The sequence below is a fragment of the Eschrichtius robustus genome, chromosome Y, assembly GCF_028021215.1.
Source record: "Eschrichtius robustus isolate mEscRob2 chromosome Y, mEscRob2.pri, whole genome shotgun sequence".
Taxonomy (NCBI): Eukaryota; Metazoa; Chordata; class Mammalia; order Artiodactyla; family Eschrichtiidae; genus Eschrichtius; species Eschrichtius robustus.
Window position 1 is genome coordinate 3,476,819 of NC_090846.1, and position 18,907 is coordinate 3,495,725.

General features: G+C 45.0%; 1 protein-coding gene across 1 annotated transcript in view; it reads left to right on the top strand.

Moving 5' to 3' along the window:
- LOC137757632 (protein WWC3-like) overlaps positions 1-11,986 on the top strand; it is a 94,661-nt gene extending 82,675 nt beyond the window's left edge. Inside the window, exons 19-23 of the mRNA XM_068534222.1 lie at positions 6,279-6,443; positions 8,519-8,611; positions 10,416-10,643; positions 10,794-10,921; positions 11,920-11,986. Of these exons, the coding sequence (XP_068390323.1) occupies positions 6,279-6,443; positions 8,519-8,611; positions 10,416-10,643; positions 10,794-10,921; positions 11,920-11,986 (681 nt within the window). The remainder of the gene's footprint in view (positions 1-6,278; positions 6,444-8,518; positions 8,612-10,415; positions 10,644-10,793; positions 10,922-11,919) is intronic.
- Positions 11,987-18,907: the final 6,921 nt, after the last annotated feature.

Below are 18,907 nucleotides of genomic sequence, written 5' to 3' on the forward strand. Positions count from 1 at the left end.
TTTGCATTCTCTCTTTCCATGTGCATGTGGTAGCTGCCAGGCATTGCAGATGCAACAGCAAAGAAACAAATGGAAAGTCCTGCCCTGTGGGCAACAGACAGGGTAAAACAGTAAAATACAGCAGCGTTTGAGATAGTCAAAGGGGCTACTGAAGAATGAGATGGTAGGGAAGCAGGGTTTGCATTTTTAGAAAGAATTACCGTTTTAGAAGGGGTTACATTTAGAAGTGTAAATTGGTATCTACAAACATCAGGACTGTAAAATGGTGCAGCCGCTATAGAAAACAGTATGGAGGTTCCTCAAAAAATTAAAAATAGGGACTTCCCTGGTGGTGCAGTGGTTAAGAATCCGCCTACCAATGCAGGGGACACGGGTTCAAGCCCTGGTCCGGGAAGATCCCACATGCCACGGAGCAACTAAGCCTGTGAGCCACACGGCCCGCGCACCCATGCTCGGCAACAAAAACAAGCCATGGCAATGAGAATCCCGCGCATCGCAACAAGGAGTAGCCCCTGCTCGCCGCAACTAGAGAAAGCCTGTGTGCAGCGCCTGTGCGCAGCAGTACAGACCCAACGTAGCCAAAAATAAATAAATAAATAAATCTATTTTAAAAAAAAATTAAAAATAGAAATACCATATGATCCAGCAATTCCACTTCTGGATGTACATCCAAAAGAGCTGAAAGCAGGTCTCCAAGAGATACTTGCACATCCACATTCATAGCAGCATTATTCACAGTAGCCAAGAGGTGGAAGCAGCCCATGTGTCCGTCGACAGCTGAATGGATAAGGAAAAAGTGGTATATATGTACTATGGAATATTAGCCTTAAAAAGGAAGGAAGTCACATCACAGGCTACAACATGGATGAAGCTTGAAGACATTGTGCTAAGTGAAATAAGCCAGTCACAAAAAAATGAATCCTATACGTTCCACTTATATGAGATTCCTAAAGTAATTAAATTCATAGAGACAGAAAGTGGAATGGTGGTTACCAGGGGCTAGAGATGGGGAAATGGGGAGTTGTTGAATGGGGACAGAGTTCAGTTTGGGAAGGTGAAAAAATTCTAGAGATCTCTTTCACAACAATGTAAGTATATTTAATACTACTGAACTGCACAATGAAAAATTGTTACAATGGTAAATTTTACTTACTTATTTATTGTTGGCTGCGTTGGGTCTTCGTTGCTGCATGCGGGCTTTCTTTAGTTGCGGAGAGCAGGGGCTCCTCTTCGTTGTGATGTGCAGGCTTCTCATTGTGGTGGCTTCTCATTGTGGAGTCTGGGCTCTAGGCGTGCAGTCTTCAGTAGTTGTGGCACGCAGGCTCAGTAGTTGTGGCACACGGGCTTAGTTGCTCTGCGGCATGTGGGATCTTCCCGGACCAGGGCTCAAATCTGTGTCCCCTGCATTGGCGGGTGGATTCTTAACCACTGCACCACCAGTGAAGTCCACGATGGTTAATTTTATGTATTTTTTATAATAGAAATGAAAGGTCATAGGAGTCTCACTGAGAAGGCAGTTTTTGAGCAAAGTCCTTAAGGAAGGAGTCTGGGAGCCTTGTGTGGGGCTGGGGATGGGCATTCAGGTGCAGAGAGCTGCAAGTGCAGGTGGGGTCGGGGTAAGGAGGCATCAGAGCTGAGGACAGAGGGAGTCAAGGGGCCACATCATACAGGGCCTACTCAGGACTCTTGCTTTTTCTCTTGAGAGCATTGGAAAACTGGTGGATAGTTTTGAACCCAGGGGTGATGTGATCTGACTCACTTTTTAAATTTTTTCCTAGAATAATTTATTGACATGAAATTCTCATAAAATGAACCCTTTCAAAGTGGACATTTCAGTGACTTTGAATACATTTACAATGTTGTGCAACCACCACTTCTCTCTGGTACCAAGACGTTTCTTTCACCCCAAAGTAAAACCCCATAACCATTAGCATTCACTCTCCCTTATCTCTCCCCGACCCCTGGCAACCACCAATCTGCTTTGTTTCTATGGATTTGCCAATTCTGGATGTTTTGTGTAAATGGAATCATCCAGGGTTTAAAAGATCAGACTCCAGGGGATCGTAGCCAAGATGACAGAGTAGGGAAGAGCTCACCTCCACCCACAGGTGTACCAAAAGTACGACTGCAGTTGACCCTTGAACAACACAGGGGTTAAGGGTGCTGACCCACCTCACAGTCGAAAATCTGCATTTGGGAGTTGTTTTTTTTTTTTTTAACACCTAAAGGAACTAGAAAAAGAAGAACAAATAAGATCCAAAGTTAGTAGAAGGAAAGAAAGAAAGATCAGAGCAGAAATTAATGAAAGAGGCTAAAAAGAACAGTAGAAAATATCAGTGAAACTAAGAAGTGGTTCTTTGAAAAGATAAACAAAATTGGTAAACCTTTAGACTCATCAAGAAAAAAAGAGAGCCTAAATAAATAAAATCAGAAATGAAAAAAAGAGGGGACTTCCCTGGTGGTCCAGTGGTTAAGACTCACAGACTACATGGCACAGCAAAAAAAAGAAAAAAAAGAAACAAAAAAAAGAAGTTACAACTGACACCACAGAAATACAAAGGATCATAAAAAATTACTATGAACAGTCGTATGCCAGTAAACTGGATAACCTAGAAGAAATGGATGAATTCCTAGAAACATACAATTTCCCAAAACTGAATCAGAAAGAAATAGAAAATATGAACAGACCGATTATCAGTAATGAAACTGAATCAGTAATTTAAAAACTCCCAACAAACAAAAGTTCAGGATCAGATAGCTTCACAGGTGAATTCTACCAAACATTTAAAGAAGAGTTAACACTCATTCTTCTCAAACTATTCCCAAAAATTGAAGAGGAAGGAGTGCTTCTGAACTCATTCTATGAGGCCACCATCACCCCGACCAAAACCAAAGACACCACAAAAAAATAAAGCGACAGGCCAATATCACTCACGAACATAGATGCAAAAATGCTCAACAAAATACTAGCAAGCCAAATCCAACAATATATTAAAAGGATCATAAACCATGCTCAAGTGGGATTTATCCCAGGGATGCAAGGATTGTTCAGTATCCACAAATCAATCCAAGAGATATACACCATGTTAGCAAATTGAAGAATAAAAATCAAGACCATGTCAGTAGATGAAGAAAAAGCTTTTGACAAAATTCCACATCCATTTATGATAAAAGGTCTCCAGAAAGTTGGTATAGAGGGAACATAACTTGACCATATATGGCCATATATGATAAGCCCACAGCTATCATCATATTCAGTGGTGAAAAGCTGAAAGCATTTCCTCTAAGATCAGGAGCAAGGCCCACTCTTGCCACTTTTATTCAACATAGTATTGGAAGCCCTAGCCACAGCAATCAGACAAGAGAAAGAAGTAAAAGGAATCCAGATTGGAAAGGAAGAAGTAAAACTGTCACTGTTTGCAGGTGACATGATACTATACATAGGAAATCCTAAAGACGTGACCAAAAATCTACTAGACCTCATCAGTGAATTCGGTAAAGTGGCAACATTTAAAGTTAAGAGATATAAAATTAATATATGGAAATCGTTTGCAGTTCTATGCAACTAACAATGAACTATCAGAAAGAGAAATTAAGAAAATAATTCAGTTTACAGCTGCATCAAAAAGAATAAAATACTCAGGAAGAAATCTAACCAAGGAGGTAAAAGACCTGTACTCAGAAAAGTGTTAAGTCATTGATGACAGAAATTGAAGACAACACAAACAAATGGAAAGATACACCATGCTCATGGATTGGAAGAATTCATGTTAAAATGACCATAGTACCCAAGCCAATCCACAGATTGAATGCAATCCCTATCAAAATACCAACGGCATTTTTCACAGAACTAGAAAAAATAATCCAAAAGCTGTATGGAAACACAGAAGACCCCGAATAGCCAAAACAACCTTGAGGAAGAATAGAGCTGGAGGTATCATGCTCCCTGATTTCAAACTGTACTACAAAGCTACAGTAATCAAAGCAGCATGCTACTGGCACACAAAAAAAGACACATGGGTCAGTGGAACAGAGTAGAGAGCCCAGAAATAAACCCACACTTATATAATCAACTAATCTATGATGAAGGACGCAAGAAAATACAGAGGGGAAAAGACTGCCTCTTCATGAAATGGTGTTGGGAAAACTGGACAGCTACATACAAAAGAATCAAACTGGACTACTTTCTCATTCCATTTTAAAATGTTTAAATACTTAAATGTAAGATCTGAAACCATAAAACTCCTGGAAGAAAGCATAGGTAGGTATGCTCTTGGACATCAGTCTTAGCAATGTATTTTAGGATATCTCTCCTCAGGCAAGGGACGCAAACAAACAAATAAAAAAACAAATGAGACTTTATCAAATTAAAACGCTGTTGCACAGTGAAGGAAACTATCAACAAAACAGAAATGCAGCCTGCTGAATGGGAGAAGATAGTTGCAAATGTTATATCCGACGAGGGGTTAAGACCAAAATATACAGAGAACGCGGACAACTCAACATCAAAACAACCAACCTGATTAAAAACTAGGCAGAGGACTTGAGTAGACATTTTTCCAAAGAAGACATTCAGATGGCCAACAGACATATGAAAAGATGCTCAGTGTCACTAATCATTAGGGAAATGCACATCAGAACCACAATGAGGTATCACCTCATACTTGTCAGAATGGCTATCATCAAAAAGACAGCAAATAACAAACATTGGAGAGGATGTAGAGAAAAGGGAACCCTTGTGCACTGTTGGTGGGAATGTAAATTGGTGTCACCACTGTGGAAAACAGTAAGCAGGTTCTTCAAAAAGTTAAAAGTTGAACTGCCACACCATCTTGCAGTTCCACTTCTGGGTATTTTTCTGAAGAAAGCAAAAACGCTAGTTAGAAAAGATATATGCACCCCTGTACTTATTACAGCATTATTTACAATAGCCAAGATATGGAAACAACCTAAGTGTCCATTGTCAATAGATGAATGGGTAAAGAAGATGGGGTATATATGTGTGTATATATGTATACACACAGACACACATATATATACATACATATGTATATACATAATATGCAGTGAAATACTGGCCATAAAGAAGAAGGAAATCTTGCCATTTACAATAGCACAGATGGACCTAGAGGGTATTATGCTAAATAAGTCGGAGAAAGAGAAATACTGCATGATTTCGCTTATATGTAGAATTAAAAACAAAACAAAACAAATGAACAACCATAACAAAACAGAAACAGACTCATACATACAGAGAACAAAACTAGTGGTTGCCAGGGTGGTTGAGCAGGTGGGGATGAGGGAAATAAGTGATGGAGATTAAGAGGTACAAACTTCCAGTTATAAAATAAGTAAGTCACGGGGATGTAATGTACAGCATAGGGTATAAGGTCAATAATATTTTGTTGACTCTGTATGGTGACAGACGGTAACTAGACTTATCATGGTGATCATTTTGTAATGTATTAAAATATGGAATCAGTATGTTGAACACCTGAAGCTAATATAACATAGTAAGTCAGTTATGCTTCAATAAAAATTAATGAATGAATGGCTCATACAGCATGTGGCCTCTTGTGACTGGCCTCTTTAACTCAGCCTAATGTTTTCAAGGTACATCAGATTGTAGTATCTACCAGCACTTCCCTCTTTCTCATCGCTTGCATGAGTATGCCACGTTTTGTTTATCTGCTCATCTGCCCGTGGATGTTTGGACTACTTCCACCTTTTGGCTGTTTGAATAAGGCTGCTATGAACATTTGTGTGCAAGTATTTGTTTGAACACCTGTTTTCAGGTCTTTTCGGTATACACCTAGGAGTGGAATTGCTGGGTCTGACATCAGTTTTTACCAGGATGTCCCTGGTGCTGTGTTGAGAAGGGTTTGAAGGGAGGAGGGAGGCGTGGACTCCAGGAGACGGGTGAGAAGCCTCCTGCACTAATCAGGCACAAGACGATGGTGACCCAGATGAAGGGTTGGTGATAGGAGGTCAAAACATGCTTAATCTCGAACACAGAGCCAACAGGATTTAATCTTGGACCAGATATAGGGTGTATGAAAGAGAGCTGGGTCCAGAATTACACGAACACTTTTTTTGCTGGAACAAATGGGAAAGTAGAGATCCTTGGCAGAGGGAATATCAGAAATTCCATTTTGGACGTGTTACGTGTGAAATGCCACTTAGACCTCCAGTGGAAATGGCAGGGTTGTTTGGTGACTACACTAATTTAATGTTTGTGTTGTAGAAAGAGTCGTGGTAAACAATAAATTACTATCTAGGTTGATAAGGAGACCAACACAGAAGATCTCTTCCCGGAAGAGGTGGCGAGTCTGCCGAAGGAGAGGCCCGGCCGCAGGGCCCGCGGCTCGCCCTTCACGCGGAGCAGCGCCATTGTGCGTTCCCAGACTTTCTCGCCCGGAGCACGAAGCCAGTACGTCTGCAGAGTAAGTCGGGAGTCCTTTGCCACCTGCCTGGAAGGATTCTTCATCGGTCGCGGGCGGGGCTGGGCAGCAGAGGGTTGGAGCTCCCGGCTGGTCCTCACCTGCACGCAGGGTTGAGAACTCTGAGACGGGTGGAGGGGGAGACCCCACCTGCTGTGGTCCGTGGAGACGGGACAGCAGGTTGGAGGTTGGCCGGCCGTGGCCGTGTGACAGTGACGGCACGGACTAGCAGAGACGAGGCGCTGCTGAGGGTAAGTGCTCACGACGCAGCAGACTGGGGGCGCCGTTTGGCTCGAGGAGAGCTTTGACCCTCCCGCTCCTCTAACGGGGCTCCTTGGAGAAAGCATCTTCCCTTGAAGGGGCTGCCAAGGAGCCGCTGCATTAGGGCAAAGCCAGAGTTTGATCATATGAGAGAGGCAGACCCTCAGGCCTACGTGGGAGACACTGAGGGGTCCCCAGGCCCACCCTCAGGCTCAGAAATTGGCTAGGACTCACGGAATTCAGAAAAGCCGTCGTAGCCAGGATGATGGCGCGCCGCAGGGAAGGGGTGCAGACCGACGCGCAGAGGGAAGAGGCGACGGGGCAGCGCTCCGGAGAGACCGGGCGGAGCGTCCAGCCCTTCTCCCGCAGCGGATTTGTGCAGGAGCTCTCACCTCTCGGAGCAGTGGCAGCGTGCCCGGAGCACAGCCGACCAGGGGCGCTCACCCGAGGCTTGGTGCCCAGGGGTCTTGTGGGGGTCGTCACGAGGCGCAGCGGGTGGCCGGCGTGGCTGACCTTCGTCTCCAGCCCCTCCAGGGTCAAGCTGGTGGCCCAGGGCCCCCCTCACATTGTCAGCAGAGACTGTGTGGCCGGGCCAAGGTCCCCGGGTAAACAGAGACACTTAGAACGTTCTAGGGACTTAGAGGTCACTGCCCAGGAGCTGAGCAGGGAGCCCACCTTTCTTGGGGAGGGAAGCCTTTACTCACAGGAGGGAGCAACAGGGGCGGGGGCCCGGGTGGCCACGCCTGCGAGGCCTGCAGCTCCTCTCCCCACGCGGCGAGGTGCCCCGGTCGCGCTGCCCCGGGCAGCCCAGGGTCAGGCGGGGCACTCCCGCCCCATCAGGCTGCAGCCCTGTGGGGCCTGATGCTTCATCACGCGGCTGGAGGCGCCTGATCGAAGGCCACCCTTCCTTATCCTTGACTCCTGCCGAGCCCCTGCGGAGCAGCCCCCAGCCTGCTTGCTGAGAACAGGGTGGTGACGGAGGGAGCCCTTCACCTCCCCAGAGACAGGCCTCCAGCCCCTGCACTGGGCTTTGCGCCCTGCTCGAAGGCACGCACTGGCCGGCGATGCTTCTAGAGGCCTCTTTGTGTTTATATTATATGTTTGTGATGATGGGGAGGCATGTAAGTGCAGGGCTGCGACATTTCCTGATATCTGGGGTTCGTTGGCATGGAAAGTAAGGCCGTGAAGGCCAGGACTTTGCTTTCACGCAGATATACGTTGATCCTGAAATGAAAACCTGCCGCCAAATGAAATACGTAACGTCTCGGCTCCCGTGAAGTCGGCATTATTTATTTTTCTTTTTAAAGCCAGGCCTTTTCCCTTGATGGGCAGGGTGGGTGTTAGTGGTGTGGGCTTGTCCTCCTGCCAGGAACGAGGCTCTTTTCTGGAACGCCGGTCTTCCCAGCTCTTGCCAAAGCTAGAAACACAGCAAATGAGAATGACTGATGAAAAGTGAAAAGCGCTGAGGAGAGTGCGGGTTTTCATGAGCGTCACACCGTATCAAGTGGCAGTTGGCATTGATAGGGCTGAAATTGTGTTGCTCGATTAGCCTGGAAAACCTCAGCTGGTTCGGTTGATGGACCTGAAGGAGGGGTGGGGCTGGGGGTTGCTCTGCTCATTTGGTTTGTCTTTGTTTGGCTTGAAACTCTTGTGTAGGGTTTTCTTGTAAGCGAAACCCAACGTCTTGGTAAAAGCTCTAAACGTCATAACTGTTTGAGTACCTGCACGAGAAACAAAATAATCCAGTTCAGAGTACACAGAGAAGGAATGTTGAATCCTTGAGGAAGTGTTTCTGAACCTCAGTCTTTTTGGTGTAGCTTTATCGTAGTGACAGCGACAGTTCAACGCTGCCCCGGAAGTCCCCCTTTGTCCGAAACACTTTGGAAAGACGAACCCTTCGCTATAAGCAGGTATGCGCCACGTAGGCTAATATGCCGTCTGTATGTACGCTGGGAGTTATTTCTACAAACCTGAAGAGGTAATATTTTAGGTAAGATTAACTGAAAGGTGATATGTTTATTTCCTTGTTTACTTAGGTATAATTTTAAAAAGTGTATATAATGTCAATATGTTACCAATAATTGTTAATTTCCTAAGATAATGTCATAATCTAAGATAATACAGGATCTTTACCTTTTACAATATAATAAATTAATAAACAGCCATTCTGTATAAGAGATTCTTCTCTCTTTTTTGACAAGGGAGTATATACAGTTTAGAAAATTTGAGTCTTTCAACGTGGAGCGTTCTCCTACATAGGACTGTTCTACAGTTTTCCTTTACATACACCGAATTTTTTCTCCACATCACGCCACTTTACACAGTTTTGCTACTTTTAATTTGTAAGGTAGTGGTTCCCTGACTTTCCCCGGGCAAGAATTCTTTGAAACAAAAATAAATTCCCAGATCTCCTTGTGGTGGTTGTATTTAGAGTAGCCGCTGACAGAGAATGATAAGAAAACACATAACTCAGCAACAAAAGTATTTCTCAGCAGCCACGCTGTTGGCATTTTGGCCTAGGTCTGTCTTTGTTGGGGGCTGTCCTGTGCACTGTGGGCCGTTGAGCTGCAGCCCTGGCCTTGACCCACTAGTTGCCACTATCACCCCCTCCCCCAGTTGTGACGACCAAAACTGTCCCCTGAGGGCCCAAGTCACCCCTGGTTGGGAACCAGTGAGCTCTGCTATGAATTCAGCAGAGCTTTTAAATGAGTTCGTGTTTATTAAGTCACTTACATTTGCATTTAACTTCTGCATGTGTGCAGAACAGTGTTATGGGTGTGTAAAACGCATACAGTTATTCACTCCTCCCAACAACGCTGATAGGCTCGTGGATTTGTGCTTTTGTTGCACTAACCGCCTTCCCCAGCGTTGTTTGCCATGGGGTGGGAAGTACTGCTCTCAGCTCCGTGTACAAAATTCTATTCTCGTCTTAGAACCTTCTTGAAAACAGGAGACTTGCTTACTTCAGGCTTATGTGGGAGGAATGTTTTGTTGTTGTTGTTGTTGTTGTTTGGCCTCGCTGCGCGGCTGCCGTTGTAGTTCTCCGACCAGGGATGGAACTCACACCCCAGCATTGGAAGCGGGGAGGCCTAACCATTGGACTACCAGGGAATTCCCTGGGGAGGAGCGTTTTTGACAGCCTGTGTGTGTTTAACCAGACAGCCCTCAGCGTGGTTTATAACGTGCTTTTTTCCCGTTATACAGTAGATCATTAAGATTTTGCCACGTCGGTATATTTTTCATCTTTTTACAATAGCTGGCGTTTTCTGCTGGCCTTATAATGTATTTGATCACTTTTCTCTTGTTAGGTATTTAGGATTTTTTCTGTCATAAACCTTTTGCACATCATCAGCTGTGCCTTTCAGATGCAAGTCACATGAAATTTCAGAACCAAAGAAAACACACATTTTGTGGCTCTTGTTTATATTGTCAAGTAGCACTTGAGAAAGATGACGCCCTCCTGCCCCGTGTGAGAGGGTCTGTTTCTCTGCGCTTTAGCCAAAGCCTAGGTCGTCCTTACAGCGGACACTTAGCTGCTGTCACTGGCTCGTTACCGGAGTGGAGGTTTGAACCCGTGTCGCCCACGTCGTGCGTGTTGTGTTGGCGTCGGGCCACGCTGCGGGTGTCTCCCTCCAGTGGGGTCGGTCACTCGGGGGAAGAAGCTGCAGGCAGGGCGCGGGCGGGGTGGGCGCGCTCACGGCCGCGGTCTCGCAGCCCTGCAGGTCCTCCCTGGCGGCGCTGGCGGCGCGCACGTCCCTGGACCTGGAGCTGGACCTCCAGGCGTCGCGGACGCGGCAGCGGCAGCTGAACGAGGAGCTGTGCGCCCTGCGCGAGCTGCGCCAGCGCCTGGAGGACGCCCAGCTCCGCGGCCACGCCGAGCCCCCGGCCTGGCTGCTGCGCGACGAGCGCTTCCGGAGCCTGCTGCGGGAGGCCGAGAGGCAGGTGAGGCCCCGGCCCGCCAGCGGGGGGAGGGGGCGGGCGGGCGGGCGGGCCTTTCTCCCCTCCCGGTGCCCGGAGCTGGCAGGGACTTCCATCGCTCTTCCTTGAAACTGGAAGCAAACCCGTCTGGTTCACCCCGCGTTGCTGTTGCAGACGAGGCAGACCAAACTTGACTTCCATCAAGAACAGGCAGCTGAGAAGATGCTGAAGAAGGCCTCCAAAGGGGTGTGCCAGCTGCGCGGGCAGAACCTCAAAGAGCCCATCCAAGTGCAGGCGTTCAGGTGGGGAGAAGCCCAGGCCTCACTCTCCCGCTTGCTTTCTACTGTCACACCTTTGTCGTTATAAAGAGGAAAGTTAAGTATTGAGACAGACACACAAGGAAGTGGAGAACAAAGCTGGAATCCCCACTGCTGTCAGCATTGTGCGATTTTTCTCCTGATTTATTTTCTATGTAGCTTTAATTAAGGCCAATTATGATCATTTTTGTTGAATTTTGCATTCAGCTTATTAAGAATTAAAATACCACATGTTACTACCTAACCTGTTGTTTTTTTCATGACTAATTTCATCTAATAAACATAATTCACTTACCGGCTCTTGTAACATCTTTTATGTTTATGATCACAAATAACAGCAATTTACATATGTACAGTATGTGTTATCTTTGCTTTTTAAAATTTAGATTGAAGCATACTCTATATACAGGAAAATGTTCTGTTCTTCTGAATATAGTTTAGTGAGTCCTCATAAACTGAACATTACAGAAATCAAAACATTATCAGCGTTTCCAGATTACCCTGCAAATTTCCTTAAACGCTGTGTTGAATTCTAATGACATAAATCAGTTTTGCAGCCGCAGTTAACACAGCTCTATCCATACTACTTTGTGCCTGACTTTTAGCTTTGTTTTTTTCTATACCTGTAATTTTTATGTCCTTATCGTAAAATAACACAAGATATTATAACCACTTCCTTCAGTTTTGATTTAGAATTCATATACTGATATATTTTTAAAATGTATTCATTTGTTGATAGAACAAGAATTAACACTTACTATGTAGCAGGCACTCTTCCAGCCACTGGAGATAAATCCCTGCCCTCCTAGGAGTATCATAACGTCTACTAAAATTTTGAAAATTTGTGTACAAACATATATGATGAGAATTCAAATTCTGATTGTTCTATGAACAAGGAAAGCCATCATTGATATGAGAGCTTCCTGCCAGCTTTCAGTGTCTGCATATCACCTTCTAACGTAATTTTTTCCATGCCCACCCAGGGAGAAGATAGCATTTTTCACGAGACCAAGGACTAACATACCTCCGCTGCCGGCTGATGATGTTTGATGAAGTATTTATCTGCCTATTTTATTTCCACGAAGTTCTAAAATTGTCTAGCTAAAATTGTCTTTCAAATATTTGTGCAAAGTTATTAATATACACATTTTGTTTTCAAAAGTCTATAAATATGTATTTTTTGATAGTGACAGGAACAGGGCTTGGCTTTTCCTTGTTAAATTAACATCTCAAGCAGGTTATTTTATAAAAGAGCAGCTATTGTGTTAAGATTCTACAGTTTCCATGCTGTGTTCTTTGACTTGAAGGGTGGAAGACAGAAACTCAGGCAGATTCACTGTATTGTCATTTATTTAGAGTTCTTTCCTTCCTCCTTGAAGGAAAACACTGACTTTAAGATGTATTTTAAGACTGAAATTTAGTTCTTCAGTATTTGCCATGCGGTAGAATGGATCTTTGGGGCCGGTTTTGTGTCTGACGTCGGAAACGCAAACACTGTGTGCTGAACTCGTCACTCGCCCCGTCTCTCCTGTGTGCATTGATCATGTATATTGCACACTTTCGCACCCTTTGTGTGCTGTTAAGATGCCGCCTTAGGGGCTCAGTCCTAAGTCAGTGCGGGGTGCGCGTTGCGGAGCTCGGTCTCCCGCGCGGGCTGGGCACCCAGAGCCCCTGGTTTCCGTGCACCTTTCCGTGCCCACCCCGGGTCTGAGGCCGGTCACGGAGCCGCCGGCAGCGGCAGCCGCACAGCCCACCCTCACCCGGCCACGGCTGCCCCGCCTGCCTTTCCGGCCCTCCCCATCTGATCCTGACCGACAAGGAGGGCGGTGGTGGAGCTTCTGCTCTGCTGCTCTGCCCTGCAGGAAAGTGAAAAGAGAAGAAGGAAGGTGCGTTTTCACTGAGTCACTGGATCCGCTGATGCATAGAGCAGTCACGACATGGACACGATAACCTTTGAAGGCGCGTTTTTGAGGAAGCCAGCTTCCGTGGGAACTACAAGTACCCGGCGAGTCACTCACAGGAGAGCATGTGCTTTCGATCAGAGGCCCTCGCCCCATACTGGAGTCTTCCCAACATTTCTTAAGAAATCTTAGAACTAGCTCATGAGGAAAAAATTCTTTACGTAATAAAACTATACCATCCTTTTAAAACGCCAGGTGGTATAGTTCGCCTAATACGTATTTATTATGTGTGAAATGCACTCTCCTTCATGAGGCCTCGGAGAAGTAAACGAGGTGAGTCACACAAAATGTAAGAGAAAACGGAACCCTCCTCCTGGGTCTTTCTGCCCCTCCCCCCTTAATCAGCAGCATCTCTCTTCTCATTTGTCTGTAAGCACTCCCTTGTATAACCCACCTTCCTTTTCACATTTATTAAAAATGAATTTTGTAAAAGCATTTCATTGACATGTGACCTATCACGGACAGTGAAGTTGTCAGTGGTGGTAAGGCTGAAAACTCTGTACTTTTTCACACTTGTCACTTGTTGCTATGTGTTTCTGCCTCTAGTCTCGGTTTTGTTTTTCCTTTTTCTTTTGCTAATTTTCCTGCATACATACCCACAACAGAGGTAGAGAGACAAAACACATGAGTGCTTGCCAGAAGTGCCCCCCAGGAGACAGCGTTGCTGCACGGGTCAGGTTGGTGGCAGGCCCTCTCTGTCCCCAGCTGTTGAAACTTCTGACTGACGGATTGGCTGCCGCTGGACTCTGGGGTGTGTGGAGAGCAAGTCATACGCCTCTGAGGTGCGTGGCTCCCCAGACGTGGGAGAGCCCCGGCCGCGTTGCCTGGCCTCTGTTCAGACACTGCCACTTGAAGCTCTAAGTGGGTGGAAGGGTTGAGGTAGCTTTCCTGCTAACCCCTACAAAGTAGCAACGCGGGGAGACCCACTGTGCCAATACAGAAAGCCCGCAAGCGTTTTCAAATGTCACTGCCCAGTAGATACAGGTTTCTGTTTGGAATGCTTCCCCACCCCAGAGTTAAAAAAGAAAAGAAAAGAAAAGAAATCCCTCCTTTACCCCACCAGAAACAAATGCAGCCCCAGCTTTGCTGTCGGTTCCAGGAGCGCTGGGTCCTGCGCCGCCGTTCCCCCGTGCTGCTCCCGCCTCCCTCCTGTGTCTGTCTGCTTTCACACCTGAATGGGACCATAGTCAGAAAGGAAGGAAAAGCCAGGCAGATGAAGGACGGGGAGGTGACGGGCTCCGTGCTGCTCGCAGGCTGTGCTGGAAGTGTCACAAGGACAGCGTCAGAGCCCAGCCCGGGAGGCAGGACACGATGCACCCTAATTGGCTTCTCTTTCGTGATTTGACTGTGCAGCTTCGGACTAGTTAAGACTCCCACCCCCTGGAAGATATCCCACATGTCCAAAAAGTGAAGTCCTATCGTCTTAAGGGGTATTTTCCTATGTTTAAGTTTGCCCATAATCGTGCCTTGGACAATCCAAAGTCTGCCACCAGGGTCCTTTAGAAACAGTGTGATAAGTAAAAGGGAATTCGGTCTTCACTTCATCTGGTCACGTAATTGTCACCACGGAAATAAGTAACCTTCTGTTGTGGGAATAAGTTATAATCAGTATTCATCTCTATTTTTGTCACCATTCTAATTGTGTCATTTGTATTGTTTGAAAGTATTTCTTCTACAAAATTAAACTAACCTGCCTTAAGAACAGAATGGAAATGTGTGTGATTTAAAAAAAAAATGTAATTAGAGACTTAAATATACTAAAATGTTTATAATTTTTTTCAACAAAAATAGAGGTATGAAAATAGAATAGTACAATGAAGACACATGCAGCCCTCTCCCCTACCCCTTCACCATGGACCATCCTTGGCCCATCTTGTTTGGTCTACACCTCCACCTGCCCCCCCTTCCCGTGTTCTGAAGCAAATCCCATACACCTTTCTGGTTGAGTTGGAAACATTTCAGTACATATGGCTAAGAGAGAAAGACACAGTATCCTTATCACATCATAACGTTTAATAACTCCTCAATGGCATTCATCATCCATGGTTCACCTTTTCACTTGCCTCAAGGTCATTTTTTTTTTTAACTGAACAGAATCCAAATATCTGTTTATTGGGATTTTTTTTAAGTCTGTGGTTTTTTTGGGGGAGGGGGAGCTTTCTTGAGATAGAATTCACATACCATACAATTCACCCTTTTAAAGCATGTAATTCATCCGTTTTTAGTATATTCGGAGTTTAGTATGTTTGTAGCGCAAATGCTACAGTCAATTGTAGAACTTCTTCCTCACCCTAAAAAGAAGCCCTGTGCCCGTTAACCGTCACCCCCATTTCTCCCCCTCCCCCCTGCCCCTGGTAACCGCTAATCTTTCTGTCTCTGTGGATATGCCTGTTTTGGACATTTCCTGGAAATAGAATCACATGCTCTGTGTGTTGGCTTTGTTCGCTCAGCATCATGTCTTCTGGGCTCGTCCACATTGTAGCCTGTGTCAGGACTTCACTCCTTTTTATTGCTGAGTAATATTCCTTTGTGTAGATAGACCACATTGTGTTTATTTGTTTGGCAGTTGATGGCCATTTGGGTTGTTTCCACTTTTTGGCTAATAGGGATAATGTTGCTGTGTACATTTGTGTACAAGTTTTTGTGTGGACATAGGTCTTTATTTCTCTTGGGTCTATACATAAAAGTAGAATTTCTAGATCATATGGTAATTCTATGTTTAACCATTTGAAGAACTGCCAGACTATTTTCCAAAGCAGCTGCCCATTTTATATTCCTACCAGCAGCGTACAAGGGCTTCAGTTTCTCCACTTCCTGGCCAACACTTGTCATTTTGATCATAGCCATCTTCATAGGTGCACAGTGGCATCTCAGTGCAGTTGTGTCTGTTTTTAATTCACAGGATCCATCCCCCCTACCACATACACACCTTTGTAATTTGTTGAAGAAACAAGATTGTGTGTTTTCTGATCTCCCACAGCCTGGACTTGGCTCATTGTATCCCTGGGTGTGGTTTAACGTGTTCCTCTGAACTTTATTTCCTAAAAATAAATGCTGAAAAAAAGCTGTTGTTGAACCTAAAAGCTTGATCAGATTCCAGTTCGTTTTTTTCCTGTCTTTTTTTGGGGCTGGGATGGGCGGCATCCCATTACCTTCATCAGGTGACTTATAATGTTTCTTTTTATAGGGTTTGCAACTATTGATAATCAATACATAGATCCATTAATTCACTAAGGGTTGCAAAATGATGATATTCTCTCAATTTTTAAAACATTATTATTTACTTTGAAATGCCTTTATAAAGAGAAACTTACTAGTCTATTTGGTTATCCAGTGGTACAGTTTGTACTGTAAGCACAACTGATAAGGCAAGATAAATGATAAACAACTGATAAAGCAAGATAAATGCTTAATTTTTTTCTTTATTGACAAATTTTGAAAATAATTGTTTCCCCAGCACTGTTACAGTGGTGACCAATTTGTTTTTGGCTTTTGGAATTTTTTTTTTTAGTATCGTTATTATTAACACAAATTTAAATATGTTTGGTGTGCTTTAATCCATTGGAGTTGTTATCCTTATTAATGCTCAAATTCCCTCCTCTGTAGCTGGGGCAACCTCTACTGGTTGACTGCTGGGTCCTTTTTATATGTCCCCAGGAGTCTAAGATGGCTTCCTTGCTACTGAAACGGAGCGGGACTCTACAGAGCCTTCCCGGGGACAGACACTTGCCCAGGCCCCGTGTCCCCTGCCCGCCTCTTGTGTGTAGAAAAGCTTTAGCATCCTAGACCTTCCCTGAGTTCCAAAAAGAAAAATTTAATAAGAGAAGAAAGAAAAAACAGAAACAAAAAATATTCAAGTAAGACTAATAACAGTTTAGCCATAAAACAAAGTCAAGGGCCTTTGGTTCTTCCTCAGGGGCTATAGATAATACCCTGGGCCATACCCTTCAGTTGTCTGCAGGCACTAAAACCTCCACCAGGTGGAAGAAGTTAATTGCATGCTGGTCACATAGACCCCAGACCAGTTGGAGCCAGAAGGTTGATGACTGAGATTCCTGAAACATCACCCTGTTACCCCACCATCAAGCAATGAGAGAATTGTGCACGAGCTAGCTGATAACACACCCTGCCACCCTCTCCCTCACACTGTCTTTAAAATCCCTTCCCTGAAAGCCACTGGGGAGTTCGGATCTTTTGAGCTCAGCCGCCCGTTCTTCCTTGGCCTTGCAATAAACGCTGCGCTTTCCTTCACCACAAGCCGGCGTCAGTAGATTGGTTTTGCTGCTCCATGGGCGAGGGGACCAAGTTTGGTTCGGTAACACTACCCTGCTTGACCAGATGTTTGTGACCTGGAAATGGTCATTTCTCCAGGGAGACTTGGTTTCTTGGTGCCAGGAGTACTCATTACTGCCGGGTTAGTCATTGTTTGCAGATTTATTGTCTGTCTCTGTTAAGTAGACAGACAATATTTTCTTGTCATGCATCTCAATTTTTTCTTTGAAACAAGTGATCAGACACTGCCACCTCATTTTGGAACAAGATTTGCAGGCCCTTGGTTACATCCAAAGGCCGAGGCTGCACGTCTTTTGGTGTTTGGAAACATCGTGCCTGGGACCTGTGGCGAGAGGCACGCAGCCTTCTGGAATCTGTGCTTTTCCGTCCTTCCCACCAACAGACACTCTGGCCAGATTGCTTTTCCTACTCTGCAGTTACAGGCAGAATCCCCTGGGTAATAAACACAAATTGTTTTATTGCAATGGAATTAGTTTAAAAGAAATGCTTCACAGCACTGCCCAATAGAACTATCTGCAATGATGGAATTGTTTTGTATCTGCACTAAAATGTAGTAGCCACTAGCCACATGTGGCGATCAGGCACTTGACATGTGGCTAGTGTGACTAAGGAACTGAATTTTATTTATTTAAAAAATTTTTTTTAATTTTTAAAAAATATTTACTTATTTATTTAGGCTGTGCCAGGTCTTAGTTGCGGCGTGCATGTGGGACCCAGCTCCCCGACCAGGGATTTAACCTGGGCTCCCTGCATTGGGAGTGCAGAGTCTTACCCTCTGGACCATCAGGGAAGTCCCTGAATTTTAAATTTTATTAATTTAAATTAACTTAAACTTGAATAGCAGCTTGTGGCTAGTGGCTAGCATATTGAAGCAGTGCAATTTTACCCTGTATTACTGTGTAAGGGGAATAATTATGTCCAACTGGCCAGGGGTTACATGCCCTGCTTGTCCCCGTGGGTGGGTTCATGTGAGTTGACAATGGTGTGCAAATGAACTGGGCCACGTGGGGCTTTATATATGGATGTGTGTATGTTTGATTGTGAGTCTTTATAACTTTTTCCACTCGGCTCAAAATATGCTAGGTATTTTGATAAGCATATATAGGGGTACACATTTTTCCTTGCGTCTCAGGCTCCAGTAAGGCTCTGCAAAGCACTGCTTACTCTTTCCAGAGCCCTCACTTAAGCCTCAAAATGCCCCCAGGTGGTGGAAACTTTTACTACCTCTGCTGCTCCCCACCTTCCAGAAGGGAAAATCGAAGCTTGCAGAAGCTTGAAAAATAGCACAGACAATAATACTGTCATATGGCTGTTATGTAATACTTCAAGATGGTGTCTGAGAACATTTGAAGACAGTGTTGGTTCTGGTGTAACACTGTATCCCAGAGACAGTTTTTGTGTTTTGTTTTGTTCTGTTTACCATGTAGCGTGCTTCCATGTCCATGAAAACTTCCTTCCCTCTCCGTGTCCCAGTCACTGGGCTCTGCTCCCCAGAGATAACCACCCTTTGCGGCTTCCTGTGCATCAATTCTGAAATAGTCTATGAAGATACAGGCAATCATACTTCCCACGTGCCAGCAGTACCACATTTAAGGGATTATAATGAAGCAGAGCTTCCAGCATGCTATACAATGGTGGACTCTTAAAAATGACTGGGAAGGGCCTTCCCTGGAGGTCCAGTGGTTAAGACTCCGAGCTTCCACTGCAGGGGGCCTGG